The sequence below is a fragment of the Meleagris gallopavo genome, chromosome 31, assembly GCF_905368555.1.
Source record: "Meleagris gallopavo chromosome 31, MGAL_WU_HG_1.1, whole genome shotgun sequence".
NCBI classification, from domain to species: Eukaryota; Metazoa; Chordata; class Aves; order Galliformes; family Phasianidae; genus Meleagris; species Meleagris gallopavo.
The window spans coordinates 103267-127931 of record NC_139434.1 but is presented as its reverse complement, the minus strand read 5'-3'; the positions used below and the strand labels follow the sequence as shown (position 1 = coordinate 127931).

General features: G+C 64.4%; 1 protein-coding gene across 1 annotated transcript; it reads right to left on the bottom strand.

The window, feature by feature from the left end:
• Positions 1 to 366: 366 nt before the first annotated feature.
• KIF5A (kinesin family member 5A) lies at positions 367 to 23760 on the bottom strand. Its single transcript, XM_085212166.1, is given in 30 exon segments — positions 367 to 761; positions 1312 to 1403; positions 1473 to 1500; positions 1602 to 1669; positions 2249 to 2309; positions 2312 to 2359; positions 4013 to 4229; positions 5268 to 5372; positions 5773 to 5844; positions 5949 to 6009; positions 6833 to 6934; positions 7765 to 7874; positions 8047 to 8114; positions 8738 to 8855; positions 8945 to 9133; positions 10207 to 10353; positions 11844 to 12050; positions 12681 to 12749; positions 12853 to 13064; positions 13161 to 13309; positions 14129 to 14277; positions 14370 to 14474; positions 17024 to 17148; positions 18102 to 18189; positions 18265 to 18320; positions 19402 to 19450; positions 19557 to 19661; positions 19741 to 19814; positions 20254 to 20341; positions 23033 to 23760. Coding segments are annotated over 29 exon segments (3078 nt in total). The 5' UTR covers positions 23162 to 23760; the 3' UTR covers positions 367 to 761; positions 1312 to 1324.
• Between the last annotated feature and the right edge of the window lie 905 nt (positions 23761 to 24665).

Here is a 24665-nt window from a genome sequence, read left to right as displayed (position 1 = left end):
CCCCCATAGGTGCTGTGTGAACCCCATAGGGTCCCATGTACCCCCTATAGACCCTGTGAGCTCCCCATAGGGATCCCCCTACACCCTATAGGTCCCGTGTGCCCAGTATAGGGTGCCCTATGCCCCCTATAGGCCCTGTGCCCGTTACAGCCCTTGTGTGTCCCCCTATAGGGTGTCCCATTCCCCCTATAAGTTCTGTGTGCCCCCTATAGGCCCCATGTTCCCCCCCCATAGGACTCCCTGTGCCCCTATAGGCTCTGTGCCCCCTGTAGGCTCTGTGTGCCCCCTATAGGCCCTATGCCCCCTATGGGCTGCGTGTGCCCCCTATAGAACCCCCCCCCCCCCAAAGGACCCCCCACGCATCTCTCAGCATCTCAGCCTTTATTGAGTGGCTCCAGCGTGGCCCCCCCCGCAGTGGGGACATGCAGCGCGTGTGGGGCCGGGCGTGTTTGGGGGGGGGGCTTAGGATGGGGGGGGGCGCAGCAGGGCCGGGGGGGTCACAGCCTCACTGCCCCCTAAATGGGGGGGTTGGGGGGGGCCGGACATTCCTCCAGGTATCGGTTTAAGGCATCTCAAAGCGGCCCCCGGGCTGCCCCCCCATCCCCCTCCCTCTCCCCCCCGGGCCTCGGTGATGCCCCCCCCCCCAAAAGGGGTCCCGGGGGAGGGGTCTTGAAGTGGGGGGGGCCCCTGGGGAGGGGGCGAGCACACAGACACACAGGTGGCACCAGGACATGCGGAGCGGTGATGGGGTCCGGTGGGACCTGCGGGGGGGGTGGATGGGCGGGGTGGGGGTCAGGGTGTGGATTCCCCCCCCCCACCCGTCACCACCCAGAGATGGATGGGGGGCACAGGGGGCTCAAGGGTTAGGAGAGGTTAAAGGGATGTGGGGGGTCTGGGGGGCCCTGGAGACACGAGGGGGCTCAAGGGGTGGGGGGGGTCCCAGAGATATGGGGGGGTCTGGGAGGGGCATGGGGGGTTCCAGAGACGTGGGGAGGCAAAGGGATATTGAGGGATATATCGGGGAGAGATGGGGACGGAAGAGTGGGGGGGTTCCCAGAGGTCTGGGATGGGGGGGGTGTGGAGGTGGGGGGGGGTCTCCGAGGGAACGGGTAGAAACCCCAGTGGGGTTGTGGGGAGGATGGGGGGGGTCCCTGGAGGTGTGGGGACCTCAGTGGGGCGGGGGGAGGGGGGGAGTGGGCACAGGGATTTTGGGGTCTGAAGGGATGAAGAGGGCGGGGGGGGGAGGGATGGAAGGATGCGGGGGGATCCCTAGGGATGGTGGGGTTGGGGGTCCCGGGGGGGTCCGGGTACCTGCGGGGGGGCATTAGCTGGCCGCTGTTTCCTGGCGCAGGGGAAGCAGTGGGGAGGGCTCCTCAGCCTCACAGGCGCAGGAGAGGTCACTCCTGGGGGGTGGGGGGGGTCAGCACTCAGTGCCCCCCTGCAGATCCCCCCATCCCCCCCCCGGTCCCCACCTGTTGTCGTTGATGTCTGTCACGTTCCCTGCAGGAAAGAGCAGCAGCTCCAGAGGGGGGGCACGGGGAACGACCCCCCCCTCCCCCTTAAAAAAAAAAAGTCCCCCCACTGCGCCCCCCCCCCCTCACCATTATCCACATTCAGCTGATAGGCGACGGGGGGGCTGCTGGGGAGCACGCTGGAACTGATGGCAAAGCTGGGGGGGGGCTTTCAGATTACCCCCCGTCCCTGCACCCCCCCCCCCCACATGTCCGGTCCTCATCACCCCCCTATGACCCCCCCCACCCCTTGTCCCCAACACCCCCTTGTCCCCTGTGCCCCCCACCTCCACCCACGACCCCCCCCCACGAACCCCCATCCCCTGCCCCTCAGTGGCCCGTTGTTCCCTGTGCCCCCCACCCCCTCCCCCCGGCCCCTCATCTCCCTTCCCCCCCCAAGCTCCCCCATGAGCCCCCCACGACCCCCCTCATGTCCTCCCCCTGAGCCCCCCTTGTCCCCTGTGCCTCCCACCCCCGATAGCCCCCCCATGCCCTATCCCCAAGCCCCCCCGTCCCATGTGCCCCCACCCCATCCTCCACCCTGTCCCCATTCCCCCACCTTCCCACGTGCCCCCCACCCTCTCCCCATGACCCCCCCGTGTCCTTTCCCCAACCCTTTCTCCCCCGCGCCTCCCACAACCCCCCCATCCCTGTCCCTGAGCCCCCCCTTGTCCCCCTTGTCCCCCCACTCCATCTTTCCCCACCTCCCACGCGCCCCCCCCGTGCCCCCCACCCACCCAGGAGCAGAGTGGTACCCCCTGAAGAGGCCGTTGCTGTAGCTGAGCCCTTCGGGGCCGGGGGGCCGCTGGGGGACGTTGCGGGCTGCTGCCCCGCACGCACCGGTTTGGCTGGGGGGGGCAGAAAGGGTGCCTGTGGGTGACCCCACCTCCCCCCTCCCACGGCACTGCCGCCCCCGCGCGTCCCCCCACCCCAAATGTCCCCCCCACCCCAATGCAAACCAGGGCTGCTGTGCGTCCGTGTCCCTGCGTCCCCATCAGCCCGTGATCCTATGACCCCATCACCCCACGTCCCCACAACCCATGATCCTATCACTCCGTCACCCCACGTCCCTCTGTCCCATGTCCCCACGTCCCCACATCCCTTTGTCCCATCACCCCGTGACCCCACGCCCCACAGCCCTCTGTCCCGTGACCCCACATCCCTTTGCCCACCTCATCCCATCACCCCCTCACCCCGTGACCCCATGTCCCTTTGCCCCCCCCCTCACCCTGTGCCCCCCATCTGTTTGTCCCCACATTTCCATGTCCCCACTATGGGGTCATCTGTCCCCACACCCAATGCCCCCCACCCCACATTCCCACACCCAACACCCAAACACCCTCCACATCTCCCACCCCTCACCCCATACCCCATATCCAATGCCCCACATCTCCCCACCCCACACCCAACCCCACATCCCCACACCCGACACCCAATGCCCCCCACACTCTCCACCCCACACTCCTCACCCCACACCCAACATCCAATGCCCCCCACATCCCACACCCCCACCCCACACCCCTCCACACCCAACTCCTCCCCACATCCCCATAACCCCCACCCAATGCCACCCACCCCACATGCAACGCCCCCCACACACTCCACCCCACACCCAACCCCACATCCAGTGCCCCCACACCCCCTGCCCCACACCCAACCCCACAGCCCCCACCCAATGCCCCTCGCCCCACATCCAACACCCAATGTCCCCCACGCCCCTCCACACCCCACACCCAATATTCCCACACCCAACACCCAAACCCCCCTCCACATCTCCCACCCCACACCCCTCAACTCCTACCCCACGTCCAATGCCCTCCACCCCACACCCAATGTCCCCCACACCCTCCACCCCACACCCTCCACCCCACACTCCTCACCCCCACCCCGCATCCAATGTCCTCCCCACCCCTGCCCCGCCCCCCCACCCCAATGCAAACCAGGGCTGCTGTGTGTCCGCATCCCTGTGTCCCCATCACCCCACGACCCCGTGACCCTAAGACCCCATCACCCCACATCCCCCACAACGCCATCACCCCACAACGCCATCACCCCACATCCCCCACAACGCCATCACCCCACATCCCCCACAACCCCATCACCCCACATCCCCACAACGCCATCACCCCACATCCCCCACAACCCCATCGCCCCACATCCCCCACAACCCATCACCCCACATCCCCCACAACCCATCGCCCCACATCCCCCACAACCCATCACCCCACACCCCCACAACGCCATCACCCCACATCCCCCACAACCCCATCGCCCCACATCCCCCACAATCCCATCGCCCCACATCCCCCACAACGCCATCACCCCACAACGCCATCACCCCACATCCCCCACAACCCCATCACCCCACATCCCCCACAACGCCATCACCCCACAACGCCATCACCCCACATCCCCCACAACCCCATCACCCCACATCCCCCACAACCCCATCACCCCACGACCGACGCCCCCGCCCCCCCGCTCCTTTCCCCATCCCGCACCGATGTGCGCGCTGTGCCCGCGCCGCGCTCCGCCCTTCGCCCGCACGGCCTCCTTGATGCGCTCCACCTCGCGCTGGTAGCGGCGCTTGTCCTGCAGCGCTCCCTCCTTGGCTTCCCTCAGCGCCCCCTCCAAGGACTGCACTCGCGCAGCCGTAGCCCGAAGGCGCTTCTCCAACTTCGGAAGCTCACAGCGCAGATCTGCATTGTCACGCACCAGCTGCGCCCCGCCGCCGTGGGGGGGGCGGTCAGTGGGGGGCACGAAAATGGGGGAGTGGGGGGGGGCCAGGCAGAGGAATGGGGAGCTGTGGGGATGGGTGCCAGAGGGAACGGGGCGTCTTAAGGAATGGGAACCTGTGGGAATGGGGCACCCACGGGAATGGGGCAGCCAAAGGAATGGGGCACCCGTGGGAATGGGGCACCCAAAGAAATGGGGCACCCGTGGGAATGGGGCACCCGTGGGAATGGGGCACCCGTGGGAATGGGGCACCTGTGGGAATGGGGCACCCATGGGAACAGGGCAACCAAAGGAATGGGAACCTATGGGAATGGGGCACTTGTGGGCAGCAGGAAACCCTCAGCAATGGGGCCCCTCTAGAGATGAGCCCCATAGGGACAGACCCCATAGGGATGGGCACCAAGGGGACGGGGACGAGTGGGAGTGGGAGGGGTCACAGCCCCCAGCTGTGCCATGGGGGGGTCCCAGCCGCTGGCCAGACGTGGGACGGGGGGTCTCACGCCCTGGCAGCGCCCATGGCCACGTGAGGTGGGGGGGGGGGGGGGCGGGGGGCTGTGACTGTGAAGCTGAGCTGGGCGGGGGAGGGTGGGGGGGGAGCCAAATGGTGGTGAGACGGGGGGGGGGCACAGAGGGGGCACAGCTGGGGATTGGGGGGGTGGGGTGCGGTGAGGGGAGGGCAGGAAAGTGATGGAGGTTGGGGCGGTGCCCCCCCACCGCCAAACTGGGGGGGTCCGGGTGGGTGGGGGGGCTGTGGTACCTTGGAAACCCAGAGATCCAGCTGGGGGGGGGGAGGCAGCGAGAGGGGGGGGGCAACAGAGCGGGCATCAACACGTGGCACCACCAATTGGCCATGGGGGGTGCGGGCTGCCCTATAGGGACCCCCCCCAAAAAATGGTGCAGGGCGATGGGATGGGGGGAGACCAGCGGGGGCACTGGGGAAGCGGAGGGGGGTGAGTAGCGATGAAAGGGGGGGGGCTTGGACTGTGTGCCCCCCGCTCCCCCCGAGCCCCCCCCGCCCACCTGTTTGTGAACCTTTGTAAGCTGCTCCAGGTTGTTCTCAAGAAAGGAAATCTTCTGCTTCTGGGAGTGCAGCCCCCCACTGTCCTCAGGTTCCAACTCTGCGCTCTGCGGGAATGGCGGGGGGGGCACGGCCATGACCCCCCCTGTGACCGTAACGCCCCCCACCGTGCCATCATGGCCGTGACCCCTCCCCCCATGGCCACAGCCCTCCTACATAAAGCCCCCCCCCACGATCCTCCCGTGACCGTAACCCCCCCCACGCCGTGAGAGCCCCCTTCCATGCCCCCCCAGCCATGACCCCCTCCTCCGTAGCTCTGGCCCCTCCATACTATGTCCCCCCCCCCCCATGGCCATGATCCCCCCTCCACGCCATGACCCCCCCAATGCCCTCCCAGCCCCCTCACCAAAATGTCCCCCCACACTCCCCTATTCCCCCTCAATTCTCAGCCCCCTCCCCCACTCCCACTCCCTTATTTCCCTCCCCCCCCCCGTGCTCCCCCCTCACTTTTTTGACTCGAGTCGTGACGTCTTGAACAAACAGCTTGCGTAGGTTGTGGAGGGTCTGGAGTTCACGGGCCTGGGGGGAGGGGACGGGGGGGGGGCACAGGTGAGGGGTCCTGAACCCCCCAGCCCCTGCACAGTGACCCAGGACCCCCTCTCATGCCCCCCCCCCCCACCTACCACAGTCTCCTCCAGCCCCTTGAGGTCCTGCTTGGATTGCTCGTGGCGCTCATAGAGAAATCTGGGGGGGGCACAGGGGGGGCACATGAGGATGCTGGGGGTTGGGGGCACGAGGATGTTGGGGGCTCTTGGCATTGTGGTGTGTGATTTGATGGGGGTGGAGCAGAGCTGGGGGGGGCATGGAGGGGCCTGGGAGTTTTTTTGGGGGGTCAGTAATGCCAGGAGTTCCAGGGGTCATTGGGGGGGGTCCCAGCGATGCTGGGGGTCCCGGGCATCATGGGTGGGTCTCAGCACTGATGGGGAAGCCCTGGAAAGAGATAAGGGGGGCCGGGGGTCCCAGGAGTGATGGGGGTCCCAGCTTTGATGGGGAGGTCCCAGGGGACATTGGGGGGGAGGGGGAGGAGGGGGCTCCCAGAGATTTTGGGGATCCCAGGGGTGAGGGAGGGGTCCCAGTACTGATGGGGAGTCCCGGGGGGGATGTGGGGGGTCCCAGCACTGATGGGGGGTCTGGGAATCATGCGGGGGGAGTCGCAGTGATGTTAGGAGTCCGGGGGGTGACGGAGGGTCTCAGCGGTCAGGGGAAGGGGTGTCAGCAGTGATGCGGGGGGGGGGGTCCCAGAGATGTTGGGGGTCCCAGAGTAGGGGCTAGAGGGTCCTGGGGGTGATGAGGAGTCCCAGGGGTCTCGGGAGGGTGTCCCTGAAGGGATGGGGGGGGTCCCTGGGAGGGGACGGGGGTCCCAGAGCTCACAGGATGTTGGGGGTCCCCCAGCACTCCCAAGGGCGGGGGAGGCACCAGAGATCTGAGGGGTCCGGGGGCAGGGGGGGCTGGGGGTTTCGGGGGGGCTGGGGGTTCCGGGGGGGCTGGGGGTTCCGGGGGGGCTCACGTCAGCTCCTGCAGCCGCGCCGCCTTGGCGCGCTCCTCGGCCCGCAGCGCCTCGTGCTCCGCGCGCAGCTTCTCCAGCTCCAACTGCAGCTTCTGCGTCAGGCTGGGGGGGGGGCGTCAGGGGGGCAGCGCCCACAGGGGGAGACCCCCAGCATGGGGGGGTGGAGCGGGGGGAGGATGGGGAGGGGGTGGGTGGGGTGGGGGGTGGGTTGGGAGAGGGGTTGGGTGGGGAGTGGGATTGAGTTGGGGTTGGGATTGGGGTGGGTTTGGCGTTGGGACTGAGATTGGATTGACACTGGGTTTGGGATTGGGAGTAGGATTAGGAATGGGGTTGGGATTGTAATTGGGATTTGGGCTGGCATTGGGTTATGGGTTTTGAGTGGGAATGGGAATGGGCTTGGGTTGAGATTAGGTTGGGATTAGGAGTGGGATTGGGTTGGGATTGGGATTGGATTGGGATTGGATTGGATTGGGGGTGGGGTTGGGATTGGATTGGGAGTGGGATTGGCATTGGGATTGAACTGGATTGGGATTGGGTTGGGGTTAGGATTGGGATTGGATTGGGGTTGGATTGGGGATGGGGTTGGGTTGAGATTGGGGTTGGAGTTGGGATTGGATTGGGATTGGGGTGGGATTGGTGTTGGGTTGGGGTTTGTGTTGGGATTCAGATTGAATTGGGTTTGGATTAGGATTGGGTTTGGGTTGAAGTGGGGTTTGGATTGGGATTGGGAATGGGGTTGGATTGGGGTTGGGTTGGATTTGGGATTGGGGTTGGGATTGGGTTGGGATTGGGTTGGGATTGGGGTTCGGGTTGGGGTTGGGGTTGGGTTGGGGTTGGGGTTGGGTTGGGGTCGGGTCGGTGTCGGGTCGTGTCGCGGTCGGGGTCGGGTTGGGATCGGTTCGCGCCGTCCCATCGCGCCGCGCCGCACGCACTCGCGCAGTTCGTCGATCGTGCGCTGCTTCTCGTTGTTGTCGTCGCGCAGCCGCGCCAGCTGTTTGTGCTGCGCCTCGCGGTGCGTCTCCAGCTGCAGCTCCAGCGCCTTCTGCGGGGAGGGGGGGTCAGCGCCGGGACCCCCCGTGTCCGCCCCGTATCCCCAGCGCCCCGCCGCCCTTTGGAGACCCCCCGCCCGCTCCCCGCGCCCCCGTCCTCCCGAGGCCCCCTCCCGAGCTCCGGGACCCCCCACACCCTTCGCCCCCCCCAGCGCCCCCCCTCACCTTGACCTCATCGTTGTCCTGAGGCTCGTCGTGCTCCCGCTCCTTCCGTGCCGCCTCGTGTGCCGTCTCTGGGGGCGCAGTTCGCACCGGGACCCCTGCGACCCCCGGCCCTCCCCCCCCATTCCCCCCTCACGTGCAGCCCCTCACCGACCCCCCAGGACCTGGCATCCCCACCCAACCCCCGCCGCCCTGAGCCCGCGGCCCTGCTGTGCCCCCCCCCAGCCTCAATAACTGCTGTGCCCCCCCCAGCCCCGACCCTTCTTGCGACCCCCCCCCGTCCCAGGTCCCCACTTTGCCCCCCCCCCGTCCCAGCTCCTAGCTGTGCCACCCTCAGCCCTAAGCTGTGCCGCCCCAGCCCCAATTCTCTGCTGTGCCCCCCATTCCCAACTCTGTGTGATCCCCCACCCCCCAGTTTCCTGCTGTGTCCCCACCAGCCTCATGTCCCTGCTGTGCCCCCTCATTCCCAACCCTATTGTGCCCCCCCCCCGGATCGCAGATGTGCCCCCCCAGCCCCAAACCACTCCTGTACCCCCACTTCCAATCCCTTCTGTGTGCCCCCATTCCCAACCTGGTTTGCCCCCCCCCCCCCATTCCCAACGCTGCTCTGTCCCTGCCGGCTCCCTACCGTGCCTCTCCCCGGATCCCTGCTACGCCCCCAGCCCAATTCCCCCCGCGCCCCCCCCACGCCCACCCTGCGCCCGCAGCCGCGCCAACTCCTCGCTCAGCGCATCGTAGCTCTCCTCCAGGTGCCGCTTTTTGCCCTCCACGCTCTGCATGTATTCGGTCAGCGAGCGGATCTTGGCCTCGTGCTGCGGGGGGGGGAGCCGAGCTCAGCGGGAGGGGGGGCACCGACCCCGGGGGTCCCCTCACACCCTCCCGCCCCCCCGCTCTCCCCCACCTGGGAGATGAGCAGCTGGCAGGAGGAAAGCTCGCGCCCCGTCACCTCCAGCTTGCGGTGGCATTCCACCTGCAGCCCCTCCAGCTGCCGGCACCGCTTCACCACCGACTTCACCTCCGATTTGATCTTGCTGATGTAAAGCCGCGCCACCGCGAACTCCTCCTCGATGGCACCGCTCACCTCCACCGGCTGCCACGGCACAGCACGGCATGGCACAGTGTGGTCAGCATGGCACAGCACAGCACGGCATGGCACAGCACAACATGGCACAGTGTGGTCAGCATGGCACGGCACGGCATGGCACAGTGTGGTCAGCATGGCACAGCACGGCATGGCACAGCACAGCACGGCATGGCACAGTGTGGTCAGCATGGCACAGCACGGCATGGCACAGCACAGCACGGCATGGTACAGTGTGGTCAGCATGGCACGGCACGGCACAGCATGGCATGGCACAGTGTGGTCAGCATGGCATGGCATGGCATGGCACAGCATGGCATGGCACAGTGTGGTCAGCATGGCACAGCACGGCAAGGCACAGTGTGGTCAGCATGGCACGGCACGGCACGGCACAGCATGGTCAGAACGGCATGGCACACATGGACACAGCGTGGCACACATGGACACAGCATGGCACACATGGGCATGGCACGGCACATGTGGCACACATGGACATGGCGCACACACACACATATGACACGCACACACGACACACACACGACACACACATGACACACACACGACACACACATGACACACACACGACACACACATGACGCACACACAACACACACATGACACACACATGACATACACACAACACACACACACAACACACAGCACACACACATGACATACACACAACACACACACAACACACACATGACACACACATGAATACACACACACACACACACACACAACACACACATGACACACACACACACACACAACACACACAGACACACACACACACACACACAACACACACACAACACACACACACAAACACACACAACACACACATGACGCACACATGACGCACACACAACACACACGACACACACACAACACACACGTGACACACACACAACACACACATGACGCACACATGACGCACACATGACGCACACACAACACACACAACACACACACGACACACACATGACGCACACACAACACACACGACACACACACAACACACACGTGACACACACACAACACACACATGACGCACACATGACGCACACATCCCCGCTCACCAGCTTGATCTCGCCGCTGCCCACGATGACGCTGAACTCGCTCAGGTCCCTCATCAGCCCGTTCAGGACCTCGGCCGCCCGTTTGCGCTGCTGCCCGCCCAGCTCCCGCACGCGCTGCAGCTCCGTCTCCAGTGACTGCGTGGTCGCCTGCGGCCCCGGCCCCAAATCCACCATTTAGGGCTGCGTCCCACCCCCCCATCCCAGGTCAGGGTTCCACACTGGACTCCCATCAGGGTTCCATACTGGATTCCCATCAGGGTTCCATACTGGATTCCCATCAGGGTTCCACACTGGACTCCCATCAGGGTTCCATACTGGACTCCCATCGGGGTTCCATACTGGACTCCCATCGGGGTTCCACACTGGACTCCCATCGGGGTTCCATACTGGACTCCCATCGGGGTTCCATACTGGATTCCCATCGGGGTTCCATACTGGACTCCCATCGGGGTTCCATACTGGACTCCCATCGGGGTTCCATACTGGACTCCCATCGGGGTTCCACACTGGACTCCCATCGGGGTTCCATACTGGATTCCCATCAGGGTTCCATACTGGACTCCCATCAGGGGTTCCATACTGGATTCCCATCAGGGTTCCATACTGGACTCCCATCAGGGTTCCACACTGGACTCCCATCAGGGTTCCACACTGGACTCCCATCGGGGTTCCACACTGGACTCCCATTGGGGTTCCACACTGGACTCCCATCAGGGTTCCATACTGGACTCCCATCGGGGTTCCATACTGGACTCCCATCGGGGTTCCATACTGGATTCCCATCGGGGTTCCACACTGGACTCCCATCGGAGTTCCATACTGGATTCCCATCAGGGTTCCATACTGGACTCCCATCAGGGTTCCACACTGGACTCCCATCAGGGTTCCACACTGGACTCCCATCGGGGTTCCAGACTGGACTCCCATTGGGGTTCCATACTGGACTCCCATCGGGGTTCCACACTGGACTCCCATCGGGGTTCCATACTGGATTCCCATCAGGGTTCCATACTGGACTCCCATCGGGGTTCCACACTGGACTCCCATCAGGGTTCCATACTGGACTCCCATCAGGGTTCCACACTGGACTCCCATCGGGGTTCCACACTGGACTCCCATCGGAGTTCCATACTGGATTCCCATCAGGGTTCCATACTGGACTCCCATCAGGGTTCCACACTGGACTCCCATCGGGGTTCCACACTGGACTCCCATCGGAGTTCCATACTGGATTCCCATCAGGGTTCCATACTGGACTCCCATCAGGGTTCCACACTGGACTCCCATCGGGGTTCCACACTGGACTCCCATCGGGGTTCCACACTGGACTCCCATTGGGGTTCCATACTGGACTCCCATCGGGGTTCCATACTGGACTCCCATCGGGGTTCCATACTGGATTCCCATCAGGGTTCCATACTGGACTCCCATCGGGTTCCACACTGGATTCCCATCAGGGTTCCATACTGGACTCCCATCGGGGTTCCATACTGGATTCCCATTGGGGTTCCATACTGGACTCCCATCAGGGTTCCACACTGGACTCCCATCGGGGTTCCACACTGGACTCCCATCGGGGTTCCATTTGAGGTTCCTGTGGGCTCCCCGTCCCCGGGCTCCGGCGGTGCCATGCTCACCTCGGTCCGTGCCAGCTCGTCGGCCAGACGCCGGTTGTGCCTCCCGGTGTCCTCAGCCTCCTGCGCCTTGCGGTCGTAACTGCGCGCCAGCTCCTCCAGCGCCGCCAGCACTTCCGCCACCTCGGCTCGCGCGGCGCCGTGCTCAGCACGCAGGGCTGCCAGCTCCCGCCGCGCCGCATCGCCGCCACCACGCGCCGCCGCCAGCACCTGGGGGGGCCCAGGGGGTCCCGGGGGTCAGAGGGATCCCAAAGAGGTCGGGGTGGGGGTCCTGGGGTGGCACCAAAGGTCACGGAAGGGCCTTGGGGGGTCAGAGAGGGGGTCAGAGAGAGATCGGGGTGCGGGTAACGGGGGGTCCTTGAGGTCAGGGTGGGCTCTCGGGGGTCAAGGTGGGGGTCCCAAGAGTGGTCCTGGAGGTTGACGGGATCAGAGGTCACGACTGGGATCCCAGTGTTGTCACAGTGGGGGTCCAAAAGGGTCCCAGATGTTAGAGGGGTCCCAAAGTGGTCGAGGCGGGGGTCCTAAGGGGGTCCCAGGGGTCAGGGTGGGGACACGGGGGGGGGCCCTGGAGGTCTGGAAGGGTTCTCGAGTGTCAGAGTGGGGGTCCCAGAGGGTTTCCAGGGGTTGGAAGGGCCGGGAGGCAATGGCGTCGGGGGGGGGGTACAAAGGGGATGGGGAGAGAGGGCACAGGTTTGGCATGGGGGTCTCCAAGTGGTTGTGGGTGGGTGTGAGGGTCAGAGTGGGGTCAGGGAGATTCCGGCGGGGTAGGGGGGGGGGGGTCCCGGTGGGTCTGGGATCCACCGGAGGGCGATGGGGATCGGGGGGGGGGGGGGGTTCCACCTCCTCCTGGTCCAGCATCTGCTGCTTGAGCTTCTCCATCAGCTGGCTCTGCTGGTTGATCTCGTCGTCCTGGGGGGGCGGCACGGGACGGGAGGGTGGGTGGGGGGTCCCGCGTCCCCCGGGGGGGGGGATTCCTGGGGGGGCCGCGGGGGGGTCCGGACGTTTCCCCCACCTTATCGTCAAGCTGTTTGTACAGCTTGCGGATCTCCTCCTCGTATTTGTGCCGCTCCTCCTCGGAGATGTGGATGACGATGGAGGAGCTGTTGGCGTTGTCGGTGCGGGGGGGTTCACCGCCCGCCCCCCCGCGGCGCGGCCCGTCGCCCCCTCCGCTCTCCGTCTCGGTCTCCGTCCCGTTCAGCTGCTCCGTTTCGGGCACGGCTTCCCCTGCGGGCGCAGCGCCGTCCGACCTCCGCTTTTAGGGCAGTATTTGGGGGGGTCCCGGCGACCCCCAACCCCCCCCGTCCCCAGACCCCCCCTCACCGCTGCGCCATCGGTTCAGCTCCGCTTCCAGGCGGGCGATGCTTTCCTTCAGCGCTTTGTTCTTCTCCTTCTCCTTCTCGTATTTCTTCTTCCACTGCTCCGCCGTCAGCTCCAGGTTGACAGACGCGCTGTTCTTGATGGTCTTCGCCCTTTTTGGGGGGGCCGCAGTCACAACCCCCCACCCCCCCGCCCCCATTTCCCGGGGGTGTAACCAGTGCACGAGCTGCTGTTGGGGTGCAGGGGGTTGTGGGGTGACATTGGGGTGCAGTGGGTTATGGGGTGCTATAGGGGTGCAGAGGGTTGTATGGTGCTATAGGGGTGCAGAGGGTTATGGGGTGTCATTGGGATGCAGAGGGTTATGGGGTACTTTGGGGTGCAGTGGGTTATGGGGTGCTATAGGGGAGCAGAGGGCTATGGGGTGCCATGGGATTGTAGCAGGTCATGGGGTGCTTTGGGTGCACTGGGTTATGGGGTGACATTGGGGTGTGGTGGGTGGTCATAGGGTGTCACTGAGGTGCAATGGGTTATGGGGTGCTATAGGGGAACAGTGGGTTATGGGGTGCTATTGGGTGCAGCAAGTTATGGGGTGCTATTTGGGGTGCAGAGGGTTATGAGTTACACTGTGATGCAGGGAGTTATGGGGTGCTATAGGGCTGCAGTGTGTTATGGGGTGCTATGTGGGTGCTATAGGGGGGCAGTGGGTTATGGGGTGCTATGTGGGTGCTATAGGGGGGCAGTGGGTTTTGGGGTGCTATGTGGGTGCTATAGGGGGCAGTGGGTTATGGGGTGCTATGTGGGTGCTATAGGGGGGCAGTGGGTTTTGGGGTGCCGATGAGCTGCAGCGGTGCAGCGCTGCCATTGGGATGCAATGGGCGCAGTGCAGTGGGCGCTGCCAGGGCACACGGGTGGGGGGCTGTAGGGTGGGGGTCCTGTCGGCGTGGGGCTGAGCTGTGGGACCCCCCCCGTACCGCTGGCCGAACATAAGCGTGGATTTGGTCTCGGCGTCGTTGTAGCTGGAGGGGGAGCAGCAGATGAACATGGTGGTGCGGCAGTTCCCCCCCAGCGAGTCCTGCAGGATGCGCGTCATCTTGCTGTCCCGGTACGGAACGTACGCCTTCTGCGGGGGCACGGCGGCACTCAGAGGGGGCGGGGGGCTGAGGAGTGGGCTGTGGGGTGGGGGGATGCGGGGTGGGGGGCTGTGGGTCTCACCGTGCCCTCCGCCAGAGCCGAGATGACGTTGCCCAAGGCCGACAGAGACTTGTTGATGTTCTTCGCCTCATCCAACACTGCGCCCTCTGCACCCGTCTTGCTGACCTGTGGGGCTGCGGCTCAGACCCCAACACAGACCCCAATACAGACCCCAATACAGACCCCAACACAGACCCCAATACAGACCCCAACACAGACCCCAACACAGACCCCCAACACAGACCCCAATACAGATCCCAACACAGACCCCAACACAGACCCCAATACAGACCCCAATACAGACCCCAACACAGATCCCAACACAGACCCCAACACAGACCCCCAACACAGACCCCAACACAGACCCCCAACACAGACCCCAATACAGACCCCGACACAGATCCCAACACAGACCCCAACACAGACCCCAACACAGACCCCAACAAAGACCCCTAATCTGACCCCCAACACAGATCCCAAGACAGACCCCCAACACAGACCCCAATACAGACCCCAATACAGACCCCCAACACAGACCCCCAACACAGACCCCAACACAGACCCCAACACAGACCCCAATACAGACCCCCAACACAGACCCCCAAGACAGACCCAAACAAAGACCCCAATACAGACCCCAACACACACCCCAACACAGATCCCAATACAGACCCCAACACAGATCCCAACACAGACCCCAACAAAGACCCCAACACAGACCCCAATACAGACCCCAACACAGACCCCAACACAGATCCCAATACAGACCCCAACACAGATCCCAACACAGACCCCAACAAGACCCCAACACAGACCCCAATACAGACCCCAACACAGACCCCAACACAGACCCCAACACAGACCCCAACACAGACCCCAACACAGACCCCAACACAGATCCCAACACAGACCCCAATACAGACCCCAATACAGACCCCAACACAGACCCCCAACACAGATCCCAACACAGACCCCAATACAGACCCCAACACAGACCTCAACACAGACCCCAATACAGACCCCAACACAGACCCCCAACACAGACCCCAATACAGACCCCAACACAGATCCCAACACAGACCCCAATACAGACCCCAACACAGACCCAACACAGACCCCCAACACAGATCCCAACACAGACCCCAATACAGACCCAACACACACCCCAACACAGACCCCAATACAGACCCCAACACAGACCCCAACACAGACCCTAATACAGACCCCAATACTGACCCCCAACACAGACCCCAACACAGACCCTTATACAGACCCCAATACTGACCCCCAACACAGACCCCAATACAGACCCCAACACAGACCCCAACACAGACCCCAATACAGACCCCAACACAGACCCCAACAAAGACCCCAATACAGACCCCAACACAGACCCCAACACAGACCCCAATACAGACCCCAACACAGACCCCAATACAGACCCCAACACAGACCCCAACACAGACCCCAATACAGACCCCAACACAGACCCCAACACAGACCCCAACACAGACCCCAACACAGACCCCAACACAGACCCCAATACAGACCCCAACACAGACCTCAACACAGACCCCAATACAGACCCCAACACAGACCCCCAACACAGACCCCAACAGAGATCCCAACACAGACCCCAATACAGACCCCAACACAGACCCCAATACAGACCCCAATACAGACCCCCCACCAGAATACATCCCATCCCCCAAACCCTGCAAACCCAACGGCCACCCAACACAAAGACCCCCAAACCGAAAGACCCCCCCCACAACCCAAACATCCTCCCAACTCAAAGACCCCGATCCCAAAGAGCCCCAACCCCGACATCCCCAACCCAAAGGCCTCCAACCCAAACTTCCCATAACCCAACGTCCCCCGACACACAGACCCCCAACGGAAGGTTTCCCAACCCAAAGACACTCAACACAAAAACTCCCAACTCGAAGACCCCAACCCCAAAATTCCCACCCCAAAGGCCTTCCACCAAAACATCCTCCACATCCAAAGATCCCCCAAACCCAAAGACCACCCAACACAAAGACCCCCCAACCTAAAAACCCGGCGACCTAAAGACCCCCAACTCAAAGACCCCCAACCCCAAAATTCTCGCCCTGAATCCCCCCAACCCAAACATCCCCTCAGCCCAAAGACTCCCAACTCAAAAATTCGGAACCCAAAGCCCTCCAACCCAAAGGCTCCCCAACCAAAGATCCCCCCAACTCAAAGACCCCCAACCAGAAGATATCCCAAACCCAAGACGCCCCAAACCCAAAGACCACCCAACACAAATACACCCCAATCTAAAGACCCTCCGACCCAAACACCTCCACCCCAAAGACCCCAAACCCAAAGACCCTTCAACACAAAGCCCCCAACCGGAAAATATCCCAGCCCCGAGTCTCCCCAACTCAGAGATCGCCCCAACCCCATCATCCCAGCCCAAAGACCCCCAAACCCAAAGACCCCAACATGAGGACTCCCTACCAAAACATCCCCACAACCCAAAGATCCCCAACCCAAAGACCCCCCAGCGCAAAGACCCCCAAACTAAAGACTCCTAACCCGAAGGTCATCCAATCCCAAAACCCCAATCCAAACATCCCCTAACCCAAAGATCCGCAGCCCACAGCCCCCCAACCCGACGCCCCCACCGCAGCCCCCCCGCCCCCCACCTTCTCGCTCCCAGCCAGGTCGACCAGGTAGAGCTTCCCGCTGAGCTTCTGCTCCGTCTCCACGTTCTCCTGCTTGATGTTGATGAGGAAGATGCTGTGGCTGCGGGAGCTGTGCTCGTTCATGTCTGTGGGGTCACGGGGGGGGGGGGGGCTGCACCACTCTGAAGACCCCACAGACCCCCAGAGTGCCCCAAGGCCCCCCCGGCACTCTGGGGTTCGGCAGCACCGTGGGACCCCACAGCACCCCAGTGACGCACAGGAACCCTACGCAATGCCTCTGGGACCCCCCGGGATCGGATCCTGCAGTGCCCCAAGGACCCCATTGCACCCAGAGACCCCCAGGGACCCGTGGTACCCCGGTGACCCCCCAGGGACCCCAGTGGTGCCGCGGTGACCCCCAGGGACCCCACGGTACCCCAAAGAACCCCAGGAAGCCCATAGCGCTCCTAGGACCCCCCTGGTGCCCCAGTGACCCCCAACCAGAAGATATCCCCCCCATAGCACCCCAGAGACCCCCCCAGGGACTCCACGGTTCCTCAGAGACCCCACGGTGCCCCAGTAGCCCCCAGAGGCCCCATGGTACCCCAACGACCCCCCCAGTGCCCCAGGGACACGGCTGGGACCCCACGACCCCGGTGGCACGGCCCAAATTCCCCACAGTGCCCCACAGTCCTCCCTGGTGCCTCTGTGGTGCTTTGGGGACCCCAGGGACCCTCCAGGGCACCCACTGTGGCAGGAGCCACCCCCAGCAGCCCCCCACCCCGTGTCCCCACGTCCCCATAACGTCCTCATACCCTGATGTCCCCATGATGTCCCCATGATGCCCCCGTACCCCGCATCCCCACGATAACCCCACGATGTCCTCACGTCCCTCTGATGTCCCCCCCATATCCCCCCACCCCCACGATGTCCCCACGTCCCCACAACGTCATCACAGTGTCCCCACTATTTCCCCACGTCCCCACGATGTCCCCATAGCTCCACGTCCCCACAGTGTCCCCATGCTGTCCCCACATCCTCACGTCGCGGTGATGCCCCCCCCGATGCCCCCCCCGCCCCCTCGCTGTGCCCCGCTCACTGGTGACGGCCACATGCCGGTTCGATTTCCCCTCGTCGATGACATCCAGGATTTCTTCGGGGCTGGAGACGAAGCGCTCCGTGCAGCCCTGGGGGGGGGGGGGGGTCAGAACCCCTCTGTGGGGTCGCCCCCCCTCCCCCGGACCTCCCCCCAGGACCCCGACCTTGACGTAGGGGACGCGGTTCTTGTCCTCGTGCACCGACAGGTTGGTCTTGGTCACTGCGGGGGGGGGACAGCGGTGACACCCCCAGAAACCGTCCTGGGAGCTCCCAGTGCCTCCCAGTATCCACCCAGTGCCTCCCAGTATCAACCCAGTGCCTCCCAGTATCCATCCAGTGCCTCCCAGTATCAACCCAGTGCCTCCCAGTATCCATCCAGTGCCTCCCAGTATCCACCCAGTGCCTCCCAGTATCAACCCAGTGCCTCCCAGTATCCACCCAGTGCCTCCCAGTATCAACCCAGTGCCTCCCAGTATCCATCCAGTGCCTCCCAGTATCCACCCAGTGCCTCCCAGTATCAACCCAGTGCCTCCCAGTATCCACCCAGTGCCTCCCAGTATCAACCCAGTGCCTCCCAGTATCCACCCAGTGCCTCCCAGTATCAACCCAGTGCCTCCCAGTATCCACCCAGTGCCTCCCAGTATCAACCCAGTGCCTCCCAGTATCCACCCAGTGCCTCCCGCTGCCTCCCAATACACATCCACTGCTTCCCATTGCCTCTCAGTGCCTCCCAGTATCCAACTTGTGCTTCCCAGTGCCTCCCAGTATCAACCCAGTGCCTCCCAGTATCCACCCAGTGCCTCCCAGCATCAACCCAGTGCCTCCCAGTATCCACCCAGTGCCTCCCGCTGCCTCCCAGTACACATCCACTGCTTCCCATTGCCTCCCAGTGCCTCCCAGTATCCAACTTGTGCTTCCCAGTGCTTCCCAGTATCCACCCAGTGCCTCCCGCTGCCTCCCAGTACACATCCACTGCTTCCCAGTGCCGCCCTGTCCTCCCACCCCTACTCAGAGCCTTACAGTGCCCCCAGTACCCCTCCACTGTCCTCCCAGTCCCCCCCAGTGCCTTGCAAACCCCCCAGGTGCCCCCCAAGTCCCTTCCAGGCCCCCCCGATTTCCGCCAATGCCAACCAGTGTCACCCTCGTGCCCCTCCCAGTGCTCCCCAGTGCCCCCCCCCCCCTCCCAGTGCCTCCCTGCCCACACAGTGCTTCCTCACGTCCTCCCCAGTCCCTTCCACTCCTCTCCAGTCCCTTCCAGCCTCCCCCGGTGCCCCCAGCCCCCCCCCAGTGCCCCCACTCACTGTCCAGCAGATCCCGGATCTTATCCAGATAAATTTCAAAGTAGGAAACCTGGCAGGAGGGATTCCGGAGTCACCGGGGGGGGGGGGGGGGGGGGGTCCAGGACCCGACCTCCCAGTGCTCCCAGTCCCCCCAGTCCTCCCCCCCACCCCCCCACCTTGATGTGGAACTCGAGGTTCTCATCCATGGCATAGATGTGGTTGAAGATGTCCTGAGCGATGCGGGGGATGATGCCCATCTGCTGGGGGTCGTGCAACTTCCCCTGGGAGGGGGAGGCCGGGGGGGTCACCCAGGGGGGAATTGAGGACCCCCCCGACCCCCCCCGACCCTCGACCCCTCACCTCCATCGTGTGGGTTTTCCCCGATGACGTCTGCCCGTAGGCGAAGATGGTGCCGTTGTAACCCGCCAGCACATCTGGGGGGCGGGGGGGCAGTGAATGGAGCCCCAGACACCGAGGGACCCCCCCTCCTACAGACCCCCCCTGCCCTGCAGGTCCCCCCCACATCCTACGCCCCCTCTGCCACATCCTACAGAGACCCCCAAAATCTACAGACCTCCCTCGCATCCTACAGACCCCCCCAGCCATCCAGACCCCCCCTACAATCTGCAGACCCCCCAAAAAAACCCTACAGACCCCCCCAAAAACCCTACAGACCCCCACAGCCTGCAGACCCTCCCCACATCCTACAGACTCCTGCCCAACTTTGCAGACCCCCCCGAGCGCTGAAGGTCCCCCCCCAACCTACAAACCTCCCAACCCCTGCAGGCCCCCCCATCCTCCAGACCCCCCCAGCCCTGCAGACCCCCCCACATCCTCCAGCCCCCCCCCCAGCCTCCAGGCCCCCCCCCTCACCCTTGACGATCTGCATGGCGCAGGCTCTGTACACCTGCTCCTGCGTGGTGTTGGGGGGGAAGACGCGGTCGAACACGTAGGGTTTGCCCTGGGGGGGGGACGCGGGGGGGGCTGCGTTCAGCGGAGACCCCCAGAAGGGTCTGTCCCCCCCCCCACCGGGGGGTACGGGTACATTCCAGTTGATCCCAGTAAGGGTGATTCACAACCCCCCCCCCTTTAATCCCCAGACCCCCCCACGTACCCCAACCCCCCAAATACCTCATATACCCCCAAACCCCCAAATATCCCCCCCACCCCACACATCCGCCCCCCAACACTCTCAAGTACCCCCCAATACTTGAGAGTCCCCCCCCCAGTTCCCCCCAGAGCTCTTCCCATAAATAATCCCCAACAGCCCCCCCGCCCCCATATACACCCCCCCAACCCCTATACACTCCCTGGAACCCCACAGATTCCACATGGGGAGAACAGAGAATACGGGAGTTTATAGGGTCTGTGGGGCCTATATGGGATATGGGGGTGTATGGGGGGTGGGGAGGGATATAGGGTAAATAGGGGATATGGGTTATATGGGCAGCATGGAGGGATACAGGGCTGAGTAAGGGATATAGGGTATTTGGGGGGTATGGGGCGGTATGGGGGATATGGGGAGGAAAAGGGATTATAGGGTGTATAGGGGAAATGGGGGACACGGGGGCTATGGGGTGTGGGGGGGTTATATGAGGATTGTGGGATGTACAGAGGATATGGGGGGTGTGGGGGCTATGGGGTGTGTAGGGGATATGGGGTGTATGGGAAATCTGGGGGTTACAGGGAGTATATGGGGCCCGGGTCTATAAGGGGTCTGTCTGAGAGTGTGTGGGGTGGGAGGGTTGTGGGGTGGTATGGGGGCTCAGGGGATCCGTGGGGATGTATGGGGGTGGAAGATGGGGCCTGTGGGGGAATATATGGGATCCACGGGGGAGAGTATGGGGATGCAAGGCGGAGTCTATGAGGTCTATGGGGTCTGTGGGGTCTATGGGGTTTTTGGGGAGAGGATGGGGGCCTATGGAGATGTGTAAAGGGGGGGCAGTGGAGATGTGTTATGGGGTCTGTGGGACCCATGGAGGCTTATGGGCGGCTTTGAGGGGTGTGGGGTCATAGGGCAGCTGATGAGGGGCTCTGCGGGGTTCACATGGGGTGCGGAGGGGGGGGCAGGAACCCCCACTGCCCACACTCCCCCCACATCCCCCTTATCTCCCCCATATCCCCCATATCTCCCTATAACTCCCATACCCCCCACATCTCCCTATATACCCCATGCACCATATCCCTCATATCCCCCACACCCCCCACATTCCCCATACCCGCCATTTCTTCCTATATCCCCCATATCCCCCACATCCCGCCCATCCTCCCCATACCCCTATACCCCCTACGTCCCCCCACATCCCCCATACCTCCACATCCCCCCATCCCCCCATATGTCCCCCCACATCCCCTATACCCCCCCACATCCCCCCATCCCCCCCATATGTCCCCCCACATCCCCTATACCCCCCCACATCCCCACATCCCCCCCATATGTCCCCCCACATCCCCTATACCCCCCCACATCCCCACATCCCCCCCATATGTCCCCCCACATCCCCTATACCCCCCCACATCCCCTATACCCCCCCACCCCCCCCATTCCCCGCCCGCCGGGAGCTGTCCATCTCCGCGGTGCTGAATATCTGCAGCCTTCCCGGGACCGGCGGGACCCCCCGTGGATCCGGGGACACCGGGGTACAGCGGGGGAGGGAGGGGGTGTTCCGGTCGCAGCCCCCCCTCCGTCCTCGATCACGCCCGGCCCCGCAGCACCCCGCAATGCGCCTGCACAGCGGCACCGCACAGCAGCACGCCGCGGCCCCCTCCCCCCCCCCGCGGGATCCCCGCTTTGTGAACCCCTCAAATGGGGTCGGATGGGACCACTGAGACCCCCCCCCCATTCATAGCCCCCCCCCCTCCATTCATCAGATCCCTCCAATCAGGAGAACACCACACAAGAGACCCCCCCCCCCCGTTCAGAAAACATCCCCAAGTCAGGGGAACTCCCCATTCAGGGACCCCCCCCATTATAGGACACTCCCTCAGTCAGAGGACCCCCCCATGCGGGAGAGGCCCCTCCACGCATTGAGCCCCACATCGGGGGCTTTTACTTGTGTGTGGAAGGGGAGGATTGGCCTCCACCCTGACCCCCCCAGCACGGTTTACCCCCCGGGGGGGGGCCCGGCACTAACAAAGGGTCGCAGCTGGTGGGGTGGGGAGGGGAGGGCCGGGGGGGGGGTGTGCAGATCTGCGGCAAACGCCCCTCCCCCCCCCGGGACACCCCTCTGGAGCTGATGGTGCGGGGGAGCGGGTTTGGGGAGCGAGGCAGCCCCCCCCGGAGCGGAGGGCTCATTGTAAACAGCCCCCCCCAGTCACTGGGACAGACTGGGAGAACTGGGAGCAAAACAGTGAAAGGGCGGGGGGGAAGGGAGGGAGATGCGGGGGGGGGATGGGGATGTTTGGGCACCATCTCCAGCGGCCACGCCCTGACCAACCCTCACGCCGCCATTACCTGCCCGCCCCCCCCGCAGAATGACCCCCCACATCAATGCCCCCCACATCAACACCCTCCCACACACCTTCTCCATCTGACCCCCAGGACCCCCGCTCCCCAAAATACCACCAGATCTAAAGAGAAGGTGGGAGCGGGGGGTCCCCAATCCCATCCCGGACTTCCCCCGACCCCCCCTTCCCGACCCCCCCGACTCACCCCCACCACCACGCTGTCATCGCCCTGGAAGACGGGCAGGAATCGATCCCCCCGCAGGATCTCCGCTTGGTTCAGGGGCCGAAAGCGGCACAGCACCTTAATGCTGCACTCAGCGCCGGGCTCCGCCATGCCGGAGGGGGGGCGCGGGGGGGTGCGGGAGCGACCGAAAGGTGCGGGGTGGCCCCAAGAAGGTGCGGGCGGTACCCAGAGGGACCGGGGGGGGGTAGGATGGGAGGAGGGGGTGCACCTGGGAGTGCGGGATCCCGTGGGATCCCGGTCAGAGATGCGGGGTGAGGAGCGACCCCCGGCGACGCGGGGTTCCGCGGGGTTCTGCTCCGGGATGCGGGGCGGTAACCGGGGATGCGGGATCCTTGGGGATGAGGGTGCTGCTCGGGCGTCGGGCGGCACCCAGAGGTGCGGGATGGCACTCAGGTGCCGGGTTGAACCCAGGGGTGAAGAACGCAGCTTCGAGGATGCGGGGCGGTCCCAGGGATGCTGCCCAGGGATGCGGGGTTCTACAGCGGGCGGCCGGGGCTGCGGGATGCGGGCGGTACCCAAAGGCTGAAGGATGGCAGGCGGAGCTGCGGGGCGGCACCCGGGATGCGGTTCGGGGATGCGGGATGCTGAAGGAGGCGGCGCGGCCCGGGATGCTCCGCAGCGCTGCAGCCGCTTCTGTCACCGCGTCGCTGTCGCCACTGCAGCGCCGGCACCGGAGGTGGGGGGGTGGGAAAAGGGGGGGGGGGGCATAGAGAGGCCGCCCCCCCCAACCTCGTCACGCACCCCCCTACCCCCCCCCCGGTTAAGGAGGAACTGCCCTTAAGGTGGACAGAGGTGGGGGGGGCGGGAGGATGAGGAGTGCCCCCAGAATGCTGATTCACGGGGGGGGGGACGGGGGACGGACGTCTGAGTGCTCACTGTAATGCGGGGGGGGGGGGGGGCTGGGGACGCTTCCCAGAACCCTTTCCGGGGGTCTCAGAACCGGGCCAGGCCCCCCCTCCACCCACCGACCCAGCAGCTCTGAGTCACGCCCCCCCCCCTATATCCTTTCCCCCACCCCGCGTCCTTGAGAGTCTGACAGGGACAAACGACCACCGGGCACTCCCTCGTGCCCCCCCCCCCCCCCCACCTGCGCCCCTGCCATGCGACCCCCCGGCTCTCAGCAGCGTATGCCCCCCGTCTGCCCCCCATCCCCGTCTTGCACCCCCCCCGTGTTCCCCCATATGCCCCCGTTCCCCATCCCCCCATTTCCCGCCCCCCCGATCCCCCCATGTCCATATCCCCCACCGCTGTGCCCCCCTTACCCCCCTCACGAGGACCCCTCATGTCCTCCTGCCCCCCACCTGCGTCTCCCCCACGACCCTCCGTGTCCCTGTGCCCTCCACCAGTGCACTCCCCCCCACGATGCCTCCCGTAGCCCCCCATATCCCACCGCCCCCCACCCGTGAGTCCCCACCACACGTCCCTGTGCCCCCCCCCGTGGCCCCCATCCCCCCATTTCCCCCATATCCATCCCGTGGCCCCCGCATGTGACCCCCCCAACCCCGTCCCCCACCGTGACCCCCCCCCACCGTGACCCCCTTCTGTGTCCCCACTTAACCCCCTCACTGCAGCTCCACATCTCTGTGCCCCCCCG